The 12,421-nt window shown below is 53.9% G+C and overlaps 1 protein-coding gene across 3 annotated transcripts; it reads right to left on the reverse strand.

Annotated features, from left to right (window-relative positions):
- Window positions 1-3,437: 3,437 nt before the first annotated feature.
- On the reverse strand, window positions 3,438-12,370 carry RPL13A (ribosomal protein L13a). 3 transcript variants are annotated; one of them, XM_084227469.1, is made up of 9 exons: window positions 12,305-12,370; window positions 12,011-12,083; window positions 11,683-11,748; window positions 9,788-9,889; window positions 8,638-8,723; window positions 5,746-5,805; window positions 4,597-4,719; window positions 4,406-4,499; window positions 3,438-3,457 (listed from the first exon to the last, which is right to left on the reverse strand). In XM_084227469.1, exons 1-8 carry the CDS (start codon window positions 12,317-12,319, stop codon window positions 4,413-4,415), a joined length of 612 nt encoding a protein of 203 aa, XP_084083595.1. In that variant the 5' UTR covers window positions 12,320-12,370; the 3' UTR covers window positions 3,438-3,457; window positions 4,406-4,412. The 3 variants fall into 3 exon arrangements, with proteins under 3 accessions (XP_084083595.1, XP_084083596.1, XP_084083594.1); XM_084227470.1 differs by lacking the exon at window positions 3,438-3,457 and adding an exon at window positions 4,046-4,063; XM_084227468.1 differs by lacking the exon at window positions 3,438-3,457 and having other exon boundaries at window positions 4,049-4,499.
- Between the last annotated feature and the right edge of the window lie 51 nt (window positions 12,371-12,421).

Here is a 12,421-nt window from a genome sequence, read left to right on the forward strand (position 1 = left end):
CCGGGAATTCACCCCAAAACCAGGGCTGACCCCGAAACCCCGGGGCGACCCCAAAACCCCGGGATTCCACCCCAAAATCCGGGATTCACCCCAAAACCCGGGATTCACCCCAAAACCCCGGGTTTTGGGGTGAAACCCGCCCGTTTTGGGGTGAAATCCCCGGGTTTTGGGGTTTTTTTTTTGGTTTTCTCTTCTTTGGGGGGATTTTCGGGGCTGGGGTTCATTTTTTGGGGGTTTTCGGAGTTTCTCGGGGTGTTTTTGGGTCTGGGGTTCATTTTTTGGGGGGATTTTTGGAGGTTTTTGGGGTGTTTTGGGTCTGGGGTTCATTTTTTTGGGGGTTTTCAGGGTGTTTTGGGTCTGGGGTTCATTTTTTGGGGGGATTTTTGGAGTTTCTCGAGGAGTTTTGGGTCTGGGGTTCATTTTCTGGGGGGTTTTCAGGGTGTTTTGGGTCTGGGGTTCCTTTTTTGGGGTGTTTTGGGTCTGGGGTTCATTTTTGGGGGGTTTCTGGGGGGTTTTGGGTCTGGGTTTATTTTTGGGGGGTTTTCAGGGTGTTTTGGGTCTGGGGTTCATTTTTTGGGGTGTTTTGGGTCTGGGGTTCATTTTTGGGGTGTTTTGGGTCTGGGGTTCATTTTTTGGGGGGATTTTTGGAGGTTTTGGGGTGTTTTGGGTCTGGGGTTCATTTTTGGGGTGTTTTGGGTCTGGGGTTCATTTTTTGGGGGGATTTTTGGAGGTTTTGGGGTGTTTTGGGTCTGGGGTTCATTTCTGGGGGGGTTTCAGGTTGTTTTGGGTCTGGGGTCGCCCTGACCCCCCTGCCCCCCCCCCCCCCAGCTGCCCAGCCACATGAACTGCCCCACGGAGCTGCTGTGGGGGGGGCACCACGAGCGGTTCCCGCTGCCCCCCCCGGCCGAGCCCCCCAACTTCCCCCACAGCACCGGGCTGCGCTACGAGGCCCAGCACGTGCGGGAGTGCCTGCTAAGGGGTGGGTTTGGGGCAAAAAATGGGGATTTTGGGAAAAAACGGGGGTTTGGGGGGGAAACATCGGGATTTGGGGCAAAAAACGGCGGGTTTGGGAAAAACATCGGGGTTTGGGGGAAAAAACGGCCCAGCACGTGCAGGAGTGCCTGCTAAGGGGTGGGTTTGGGGCAAAAAACGGGGATTTTGGGAAAAACATCGGGGTTTGGGGGAAAAAACGGCCCAGCACGTGCGGGAGTGCCTGCTGCGGGGTGGGTTTGGGGCAAAAAACGGGGATTTTGGGAAAAAACGGGGGTTTGGGGGAAAAAACGGCCCAGCACGTGCGGGAGTGCCTGCTAAGGGGTGGGTTTGGGGCAAAAAACGGGGATTTTGGGAAAAAACGGCCCAGCACGTGCGGGAGTGCCTGCTAAGGGGTGGGTTTGGGGCAAAAAACGGGGATTTTGGGAAAAAACGGCCCAGCACGTGCGGGAGTGCCTGCTAAGGGGTGGGTTTGGGGCAAAAAACGGGGATTTTGGGAAAAAATGGGGGTTTGGGGGGGGAAACACCGGGATTTGGGGGGGAAAACATCGGGATTTGGGGCAAAACCCCGCGGTTTGGGGAAAAAATGGGGGTTTGGGGGGGAAAACATCGTGATTTTGCGGGGAAACACCGGGATTTGGGGGGGAAACACCGGGATTTGGGGCAAAAACCCGCAGTTTGGGGAAAAATGGGGTTTGGGGGGGAAAATGGGGTTTGGGGGAGAAAACATCGGGATTTGGGGCAAAAACCCGCGGTTTGGGAAAAAATGGGGTTTGGGGGGGAAACATCGGGATTTGGGGGGGAAAACATCAGGATTTGGGGGAAAAAACGGCGGGTTGGGGAAAAACGGGGGTTTGGGGGGGAAAACATCGGGATTTGGGGGGGAAAACACCGGGATTTGGGGCAAAAACCTGCGGTTTGGGGAAAAACGGGGCTGGGGGGGAAAACATCGGGACTTGGGGGGGAAAACACCGGGATTTGGGGGAAAAACCCGCGGTTTGGGGAAAAATGGGGGCTGGGGGGGGGGAAACCTGGGTCTGGGGGGATAAAACACCGGGATTTGGGGGAAATTCTGGGGTTTGGGGGAAAACATCAGGATTTGAGGGAAAAAATCTGGGCTTTGGGGGAGAAACATTGGGATTTTGGGGGGGAAAAACACTGGGATTTGGGGCAAAAACCTGCGATTTGGGGAAAAAACGGGGGCTGGGGGAAAACACCGGGATTTGGGGGAGGAGCACCCCGGGTTTGGGGTTAAACCCGGGGATTTGGGGTAAAACCCGGGGATTTGGGGTGTCCGGGGGGCGCTGACCCCGCGCCCCCAGGGCTGACCGAGAGCCCCGAGATGCCGCTGGCCGAGAGCGAGGTCATCGCCCGGCTGCTGGACGAAGCTCGGGCCCAGGTGGGCGCCCAGGTGGGCAGAGTGACCACGGGAGTGACCACTGGGACCCAAATGGCCGGAGTGACCACGGGAGTGACCGCTGGAGTGACCACGGGAGTGACCACTGGAGTGACCACCGGAGTGACCACGGGAGTGACCACCGGAGTGACCGATGGAGTGACCCCTGGAGTGACCACGGGAGTGACCACTGGAGTGACCACCGGAGTGACCACGGGAGTGACCATGGGAGTGACCACTGGGACCCAAATGGCCGGAGTGACCACGGGAGTGACCACGGGAGTGACCACGGGAGTGACCACGGGAGTGACCACGGGAGTGACCACAGGAGTGACCCCTGGGGTGACCCCTGGAGTGACCACTGGGGTGACCACCGGGGTGACCACTGGGGTGACCACTGACCCTGAGTGACCGCTGGTCCTCCTGAGTGACCACTGGAGTGACCAGGGCAGCTCTGGTGTTGCCCGCCCGTGGCTCAATAAAAGCTCTTAAACCTCCCCAAAATGTGCCCCAGACCGTCCCAGTTCCACTCACACACTCCCAGTCCATCCCAGTTCCACTCACACACTCCCAGTCCATCCCAGTGTGTCCTAGTTCGTCCCAGTTACCCTCACACACTCCCAGTCCATCCCAGCCCGTCCCAGTCCATCCCAGTCACTCCCAGTCCATCCCAGTGTGTCCCAGTCCATCCCAGTCCATCCCAGTGTGTCCCAGTCCATCCCAGTCCGTCCCAATCACACTCCAGTCTCTCCCAGTTTATCCCAGTTTGTTTATTTCACAGCAGCAGCCCGTGCTGCCGCAGCACTGCCGTGAACGGCGCCGCTTTCTGCTCCCAGTCCATCCCAGTCCATCCCAGTCTGTCCCAGTCCATCCCAGTGGATCCCAGTCCATCCCAATCACACTCCAGTCTCTCCCAGTTTGTCCCAGTTTGTTTATTTCACAGCAGCAGCCCGTGCTGCCGCAGCACTGCCGTGAACGGCGCCGCTTTCTGCTCCAGTCTGTCCCAGTCCGTCCCAGTCCATCCCAGTCCATCCCAGTGACACTCACACACTCCCAGTTTGTCCCAGTTTGGTTTATTTCACAGCAGCAGCCCGTGCTGCTGCAGCACTGCCGTGAACGGCGCCGCTTTCTGCTCCCAGTCCATCCCAGTCCGTCCCAGTCTGTCCCAGTCCATCCCAGTCTGTCCCAGTCCATCCCAGTCCGTCCCAGCCCATCCCAGTGTGTCCCAATCACACTCCAGTCTCTCCCAGTTTGTCCCAGTTTGGTTTATTTCACAGCAGCAGCCCGTGCTGCCGCAGCACTGCCGTGAACGGCGCCGCTTTCTGCTCCCAGTCCGTCCCAGTCCGTCCCAGTCCATCCCAGTCCATCCCAGTCCGTCCCAGTGTGTCCCAGTCACTCCCAGTCTGTCCCAGTCCGTCCCAGTCCATCCCAGTGACACTCACACAATCCCAGTCCATCCCAGTTTGTCCCAGTGACACTCACACACTCCCAGTTTGCCCCAGTTTGTTTATTTCACAGCAGCAGCCCGTGCTGCCGCAGCACTGCCGTGAACGGCGCCGCGTTCTGCTCCCAGTCACTCCCAGTCCGTCCCAGTCCATCCCAGTCACTCCCAGTCCATCCCAGTGTATCCCAGTGACACTCACACACTCCCAGTTTGCCCCAGTTTGTCCCAGTTTGGTTTATTTCACAGCAGCAGCCCGTGCTGCCGCAGCACTGCCGTGAACGGCGCCGCTTTCTGCTCCAGTCCATCCCAGTCACTCCCAGTCTGTCCCAGTCCATCCCAGTCCATCCCAGTCACTCCCAGTCCATCCCAGTGTGTCCCAATCACACTCCAGTCTCTCCCAGTTTGTCCCAGTTTGTTTATTTCACAGCAGCAGCCCGTGCTGCCGCAGCACTGCCGTGAACGGCGCCGCTTTCTGCTCCCAGTCCATCCCAGTCACTCCCAGTCCGTCCCAGTCCGTCCCAGTCCATCCCAGTGGGTCCCAGTAACCCTCACACACTCCCAGTTTGTCCCAGTTTGTTTATTTCACAGCAGCAGCCCGTGCTGCCGCAGCACTGCCGTGAACGGCGCCGCTTTCTTCTCCGCGCTGCGCTCGGCTCGGCGCCGCAGGCTCTGAAACGGGGGAAAAAACGGCGAAATTGGGAAAAACGGAACCGTGGAGAAACGGGGCGTCCTCCCCGAAGTTTGGGGTTCTGCCCCGTTTCCTCACCATCATCTTCCTCTTCTTGTTGTAGCGCAGCTTGGCCTTCTCCTTCCTCTTCTCCTCCAGCGCCTCCGTCACGTCCCGGTACTTCCAGCCCACCTCGTGCGCCAGGCGGCCCAGTACGGCAAACTGGGAGCACTGGGAGCTCAGGAAACACCCCAAAACACCCCAAAAAACACCCCAAAAAAACCCCAAAATCCCACACCGCAAAAACCCCAAAATCCTACACCCCAAAAACCACCAAAATCCCAGAGAACCACCCCAAATCTGCCCTGTGTGCCAGGCGGCCCAGCACGGCAAACTGGGAGCACTGGGAGCTCGGGAAACACCCCAAAACACCCCAAAACCACCCCAAAAACCCCCAAAATCCCACAGCCCAAAAACCCCCAAAATCCCACACCCCAAAACACCCCAAAACCCCACAGAACTGCCCCAAATCTGCCCTGTGCGCCAGGCGGCCCAGCACGGCAAACTGGGAGCACTGGGAGCTCAGGAAACACCCCAAAACACCCCAAAAACACCCCAAAAATCCCACAGCCCAAAACACCCCAAAAACCCCCAAAATCCCACAGCCCAAAACACCCCAAATTGCCCCAAAAGGGCCTGAATTGCCCAAAAATGGCGGAATTGCCCCAAAAAAGGGGCAGAATTGTCCCAAAAAGGGGCACAATTGCCCAAAAAGGGGCGGATTTGCCCAAAAAGGAGCAGAATTACCCCAAAAAATGGCAGAATTGCCCCAAAAAGGGTCGGAATTGCCCAAAAAAGAGGCAGAACTGCCCCAAAAAGGGGCGGAATTTCCCAAAAAAGGGCGGAATTGCCCCAAAAGGGCCGGATTTGCCCCAAAAAGGGGTGGAATTGCCCCAAAAGTGGCAGAATTGCCCTAAAAGGGGTGGATTTGCCCCCAAAGGGGCCGGAATTGCCCCAAAAAGGGGCAGAAATCCCCAAAAATGACGGAATTGCCCTAAAAAAGGGTGAAATTGCCCCAAAAGGGGCGGATTTGCCCCAATAAGTTCTGGATTTGCCCAAAACTGTCCGGATTTGCCCCAAAAGGGCGGGAATTTCCCCAAACATTGCGGATTTTCCCAAAACTGGCCGGAATTGCCCAAAAAGGGCCGGATTTTCCCAAAACTGTCCGGATTCACCCCAAAGTCTCACCTTGCGCGTGGGTTTCAGGCGGATGATCTTGAGCGCCGCCGGCACCACCATGCGCTTGCGCTGCAATCCCAAATTTGGGGTTTTGGGGTTTTTGGGGGAATTCCGGGGGGTTGGGGGATTTTGGGGGGTTTTGGGGTTTTTGGGGGAATTCCGGGGGTTTGTGGGATTTTGGGGGGTTTAAGGGATTTTGGGTGGTTTTGGGGTTTTTGGGGGGTTTGGGGTTTTTGGGGGGTTTGGGGTTTTGGGGGGAATTCCAGGGGTTTGGGGGATTTTGGGGGTTTAAGGAATTTTGGGGGTTTGGGGTTTTTGGGGGAATTCCGGGGGTTTGGGGGATTTTAGGGGGTTTAAGGGATTTTGGGGGTTTTGGGTTTTTGGGGGAATTCCGGGGGTTTGGGGGATTTTGGGGGGTTTAAGGGATTTTGGGGGTTTTGGGTTTTTGGGGGAATTCCGGGGGTTTGGGGGATTTTGGGGGGTTTAAGGGATTTTGGGTGGTTTTGGGTTTTTGGGGGAATTCCAGGGGTTTGAGGGGTCGTGGGGGGTTTAAGGGATTTTGGGTGGTTTTGGGGGAATTCCAGGGGTTTGTGGGATTTTGGGGTTTTTGGGGGAATTCCGGGGGTTTGTGGGGGGTTTAAGGGATTTTGGGGGTTTTGGGGTTTTTGGGGGAATTCCAGGGGTTTGGGGGATTTTGGGGGGTTTATGAGATTTTGGGGAGGTTTATGGGATTTTCGGGAGTTTATGGGATTTGGGGGGAGGGTTTAAGGGATTTTGGGGGGGGGTTTATGGGATTTTGGGGGATTTTATAGGATTTTAGAGTGTTGATGGGATTTGGGGAGGTTTTATGGGATTTTAGAAGTTTACGGGATTTTGGGGAGTTTATGGGGTTTGGGGGATTTTGTGGGGTTTGGGGGATTTTGTGGGGTTTGGGGGAGTTTATGGGATTTTAGGGAGTTTATGGGATTTTGGGGAGGGGTTTATGAGATTTTGGGGAGTTTATGGGATTTGGGCAGGGGTTTAAAGGATTTTAGGGAGTTTATGGGATTTTAGGAAGGATCTCGAATTTTTAAGGGTTTTATGGAATTTTGGCGGGGGTTTTATCAGATTTTGGTGGAGATTGTGGCATTTTTGGGGGTTTTATGAGATTTTGGGGGGGGTTATGAGATTTTATAGGGTTTTATGAGACTTTAGCAGGTCTATGGAACTTTATAAAATTTTTGAGAGATTTTAGGGAGTTTGTGAGATTCTAAGAACTTTTAGGAGGTTTATGGGGTTTTTGTGTGGGTTACGGGAATTTAGGGGAGTGTTCTGAGATTTTAGGGTTTTTATGGCATTTTGGGTGTGGATTTCCAGATTTTAGGGTTTTTATGGCATTTTGGTGAGGATGACAAGATTTATTATTTAAGGTTTTACCTGATTTTATTATGGAGTTTTTGGGGTTTTGAAGGTTTATCGAGATTTTAGGGTTTTTATGAGATTTTGGTGGGGATGACAAGATTTATTATTTGAGGTTTTACCTGATTTTATTCTGATTTTATTGGGGGGTTTCTGGGGTTTTTGAAGGTTTAACAAGATTTAGGGTTTTGCTGAGATTTTGGGTGTGGATTTCCAGATTTTAGGGTTTTTATGGCATTTTGGGTGTGGATTTCCAGATTTTAGGGTTTTTATGGCATTTTGGGTGTGGATTTCCAGATTTTAGGGCTTTTATGGCATTTTGGGTGGGGATTTCCAGATTTTAGGGTTTTTATGGCATTTTGGTGAGAATGACAAGATTTATTTTTTGAGGTTTTACCTGATTTAATTGGGGAGTTTCTGGGGTTTTGAAGGTTTAACGAGATTTTAGGGTTTTGATGAGATTTTGGGTGTGGATTTCCAGATTTTAGGGTTTTTATGGCATTCTGGGTGTGGATTTCCAGATTTTAGGGTTTTTATGGCATTTTGGTGGGGATGACAAGATTTATTATTTGGGGTTTTACCTGATTTTATTAAGGAGTTTTTGGGGTTTTGAAGATTTAACGAGATTTAGGGTTTTTATGAGGTTTTGGGTGTGATTTCCAGATTTTAGGAGTTTTATGGCATTTTGGGTGTGGATTTCCAGATTTTAGGGTTTTTATGGCATTTTGGGTGTGGATTTCCAGATTTTAGGGTTTTTATGGCATTTTGGTGGGAATTACAAGATTTATTATTTGGGGTTTTACCTCATTTTATTGGGGAGTTTCTGGGGTTTTCAAGGTTTAACGAGATTTTAGGGTTTTGCTGAGATTTTGGGGTGGTTTGCTGAGATTTTGGGGTGGTTTGATCAGATTTTGGGGTGGTTTGCTGAGATTTTGGGGTGGTTTGATCAGATTTTGGGGCGGTTTGATCAGATTTTGGGGTGGTTTGATCAGATTTTGGGGTGGTTTGATCAGATTTTGGGGTGGTTTGATCAGATTTTGGGGTGGTTTGATCAGATTTCAGGGGGGCTGTGGGGTCCCAGGTGTCTCAGGGTTTGGGGTGGATTTGGGTGAATTTGGGGTGAATTTGGGGTGGATTTGGGGGATTTGGGGTGAATTTGGGGGAATTTGGGGTGGATTTGGGGTGAATTTGGGGGAATTTGGGTGAATTTGGGGGATTTGGGGTGGATTTGGGGTGGATTTGGGGTGAATTTGGGGTGAATTTGGGGAATTTGGGGGGAATTTGGGGTGGATTTGGGGTGAATTTGGGGGAATTTGGGGGAATTTGGGGTCCCAGGTGTCTCAGGGTTTGGGTTTTTCTCAGCACGAGTCAAACAATGTAGGTACAGGTGACATCACCGACACCGGGATTTGGGTGAGTTTGGGGTGAATTTGGGGGATTCAGGGGATTTTGGGGTGGATTCAGGTGAATTTGGGTTGAATTTGGGGGATTTTGGGGTCCCACCTTGTCGTAGGGCGGGGGGATCCCATCGAACACCTTGAGCCGCTCCAGCGCCGCCTGCCCCCGCTTGGTCTTGTGGGGCAGCATGCCTGGATTGGGGTGAAAACGGGGGAATTAGGGCAATTCTGGGGATTGGGGTGAGAACGGGGGCATTAGGGCAATTGTGGTTTGGGGTGAAAACAGGGGAATTAGGGCAATTCTGGGGTGATTGGGGTGAAAACGGGGGAATTAGGGCAATTCTGGGGTTTGGGGTGGGAATGGGGGAATTAGGGCAATTCCAGGGTTTGGGGAGAAAACGGGGGATTTAGGGCAATTCTGGGGTGATTGGGGTGAAAACGGGGGAATTAGGGCAATTCTGGGGTGAGTGGGGCGGGAATGGGGGGTTTAGGGCAATCGGGGTTTGGGGTGAAAACGGGGGAATTAGGGCAATTCTGGGGATTGGGGAGAAAACGGGGGAATTAGGGCAATTGGGGTTTGGGGAGTTTGGGGTGAAACCACAGGATTTGGGGATTTTGGGGCAGTTTCGGGGGATTTTGGGGCAGTTTCAGGGGATTTTGGGGCTCCCTCACCTCACACGGTGCGCCAGAGGATGCGGCTGGGGGCGGTTTGGGTGATTTTGGGTCAGTTTTAGGGGTTTTTTGGGTCAGTTTCAGGGGATTTTGGGGCACCCTGGGATTTTGGGTCAGTTTTGGGGTGATTTTGGGTCAATTTCAGGGGTTTTTTGGGTCGGTTTCAGGGGATTTTGGGGCCCTCACCTCGCACGGTGCGCCAGAAGATGCGGCTGGGGGCGGTTTGGGGGTTTTGGGGCAGTTTTGGGTCAGTTTTGGGGTGATTTTGGGTCAGTTTCAGGGGATTTTGGGGCCCTCACCTCGCACGGTGCGCCAGAAGATGCGGCTGGGGGCGGTTTGGGTGATTTTGGGACAGTTTTGGGGTAGTTTTGGGTCAGTTTTGGGTGATTTTGGGTCAGTTTCAGGGGATTTTGGGGCCCTCACCTCGCACGGTGCGCCAGAAGATGCGGCTGGGGGCGGTTTTGGGTCAGTTTTGGGGCAGTTTTGGGTCAGTTTCAGGGGATTTTTTGGGGCAGTTTCAGGGGGTTTTTGGGGCAGTTTTGGGGGTTTTTTGGGTCAGTTTCAGGGGTTTTTGGGGCCCTCACCTCGCACGGTGCGCCAGAAGATGCGGCTGGGGGCGCGGAAGTGGAAGGGGCCCCGCGAGGGGTTGGTGTTCATCCTCTTCCTCAGGAAGGCCAGGAACTTCACTGGGGGGAAAACGGGGCAGGAACGGTCAGAAATGGGAAAATTCACCAAAAACGGGGCAGAAATGGGGAAAATTCACCAAAAATGGGGCAGAATTCACCAAAAACGGGGCAGAAATGGGGAAATTCACCAAAAACGGGGCAGAAAGGGGGAGAATTCACCAAAAACGGGGCAGGAACGGTCAGAAAGGGGGAAAATTCACCAAAAACGGGGGAGAAAGGGGCAGAATTCATCAAAAATGGGGCAGGAACGATCAGAAAGGGGAAAATTCACCAAAAACGGGGCAGAAATGGGGCAGAATTCACCAAAAATGGGGCAGAATTCATCAAAAACGGGGCAGAAATGATCAGAAAGGGGCAAATTCACCAAAAACGGGGCAGAATTCATCAAAAATGGGGCAGAAACGCTCAGAAATGGGGCAGAATTCACCCAAAATGGGGCAGAAATGATCAGAAAAGGGGAGAATTCACCAAAATTGGGGCAGAATCAGGAGAAATGGGGCAGAAACCCTCAGAAAGGGGGAGAATTTACCAAAAATGGGGCAGAATTCACCAAAAATGGGGCAGAATCGGGAGAAATGGGTCAGAATTCATCAAAAATTGGGCAGTTTACCAAAAATGGGGCAGGAACGATCAGAAAGGGGGAGAATTCACCCAAAATGGGGCAGAAAGGGGGAAATTTCACCAAAAACGGGGCAGAATTCATCAAAAACGGGGCAGAAAGGGGGAAATTCACCAAAAATGGGGCAGAATTCATCAAAAACGGGGCAGAAATGATCAGAAAAGGGGCAGAATTCACCCAAAATGGGACAGAAATGATCAGAAAGGGGGAGAATTCACCAAAAATGGGGCAGAATTCATCAAAAACGGGGCAGAAATGATCAGAAAAGGGGCAGAATTCACCCAAAATGGGACAGAAATGATCAGAAAGGGGGAGAATTCACCAAAAATGGGGCAGAATTCATCAAAAACAGGGCAGAAATGATCAGAAAGAGGGAGAATTCATCAAAAATGGGGCAGAAATGCTCAGAAAGGGGAAAAATTCACCAAAAACGGGGCAGAAATGATCAGAACAGGGGAGAATTCACCAAAAATGGGGCAGAGTTCACCAAAAACGGGGCAGAATTTACCCAAAATGGGGCAGAAACGCTCAGAAAGGGGGAGAATTGATCAAAAATGGGGCAGAATTCACCAAAAATGGGGCAAAAATGATCAGAAAGAGGGAGAATTCAGCAAAAATGGGGCAGAAATGCTCAGAACGGGGGAGAATTCACTAAAAATGGGGCAGAATCAGGAGAAATGGGGCAGAATTCATCAAAAATGGGGCAGAGTTCACCAAAAATGGGGCAGAATTCACCAAAAACGGGGCAGAAACCCTCAGAAATGGGGTAGAATCGGGAGAAATGGGTCAGAATTCATCAAAAATTGGGCAGTTTACCAAAAATGGGGCAGAAACGCTCAGAAATGGGGCAGAATTCATCAAAAACGGGGCAGAATCGGGAGAAATAGGGCAGAATTCACCAAAACTGGGTCCGAAACCCTCAGAAATGGGGGAAAATTCACAAAAAATGGGGCAGAATCGGCAGAAATGGGGCAGAATCGCTCAGAAATGGGGCAGAATTCATCAAAAATTGGGCAGAATCGCTCAGAAACGGGGCAGAAATGGGGGAGAATTCACAAAAAATGGGGCACAATCCATCAAAAATGGGGCAGAATTCACCCGAACCGGGGGGGCCGGGGGTGCACCCAGAGCCCGGGGCCTTCTGGAACCTTCCCCGGCCCGGCCCGGCACTCACGCTTGTTCCGGTAGAAGTTCCCGGAGATGTTGATGCCCTCGCAGCGAACCACGACCACGCGGCGGCCTGGGGACGGCGGGACCCCCGTTAATCCCGGTTCCTCTCCGTTATTCCCGGTTCCCTCCTTTATTCACGTTTTCCCTCCCGGTTTTTCCCGGTTCCCCCGTTATTCCCGGAGCCCCCGCGCTCAGCTGGTAGTGCATGTAGGCGCCTCTCATTGTCGCCAAACTCGACAGCCGACAGGGCTCATCACGGCGCGGGGTCCCGGGGATTCCCCCCCGGTTCCGTTCCCGGTTCCGTTCCCGGTGCTCGCCCGCCCCGCACTCACCCAGCAGCACCTGCTTGGCCACGATCGCCGCCAGCCGGCCCAGGAGGTGCCCGCGCCCGTCGATCACCAGAACCTGCGGCGCGGGGAGCAGCGGGTGAGGCCGGGCCCACACCGGGACCAGGCCGCGCCCGCACCGGGACCAGGCCGCACCGCGTGGCCGCACCCCGCGCCCCTCCGCCCGCCGCCCGCGGCTCCCCGCAGCCCCCGCGGTGCCCAGCCCGCTGTCCTGTCCCCGCCGCGCCCCCCGGGCCGCCCCCGGAGCCCCCCGAGCCCCCCGAGCCCCCCGGGCCGCACCCGCGGCTCCGCCATGGCCGCCGCCCGCGCCGCAAAGAGGCCCCGCCCCCTGCGGGAGCGCCGCTTCCGCCGAGCGAGGGCGGAAGTGACGTCACGGAGAGACGAGGGGGCGGGTCG

The sequence above is a fragment of the Fringilla coelebs genome (genome assembly GCF_963513975.1).
Source record: "Fringilla coelebs genome assembly, contig: SCAFFOLD_407, whole genome shotgun sequence".
NCBI classification, from domain to species: Eukaryota; Metazoa; Chordata; class Aves; order Passeriformes; family Fringillidae; genus Fringilla; species Fringilla coelebs.

Coding starts and splice junctions, on each gene's coding strand:
- RPL13A (XM_084227469.1), bottom strand. Junction 11,749..12,010: donor GGCCAAGCAGGTGCTGCTGG/GTGAGTGCGGGG, acceptor CGCCGTCCCCAG/GCCGCCGCGTGGTCGTGGTT. Junction 8,724..9,787: donor CTTCTGGCGCACCGTGCGAG/GTGAGGGCCCCA, acceptor ACCCCAATCCAG/GCATGCTGCCCCACAAGACC.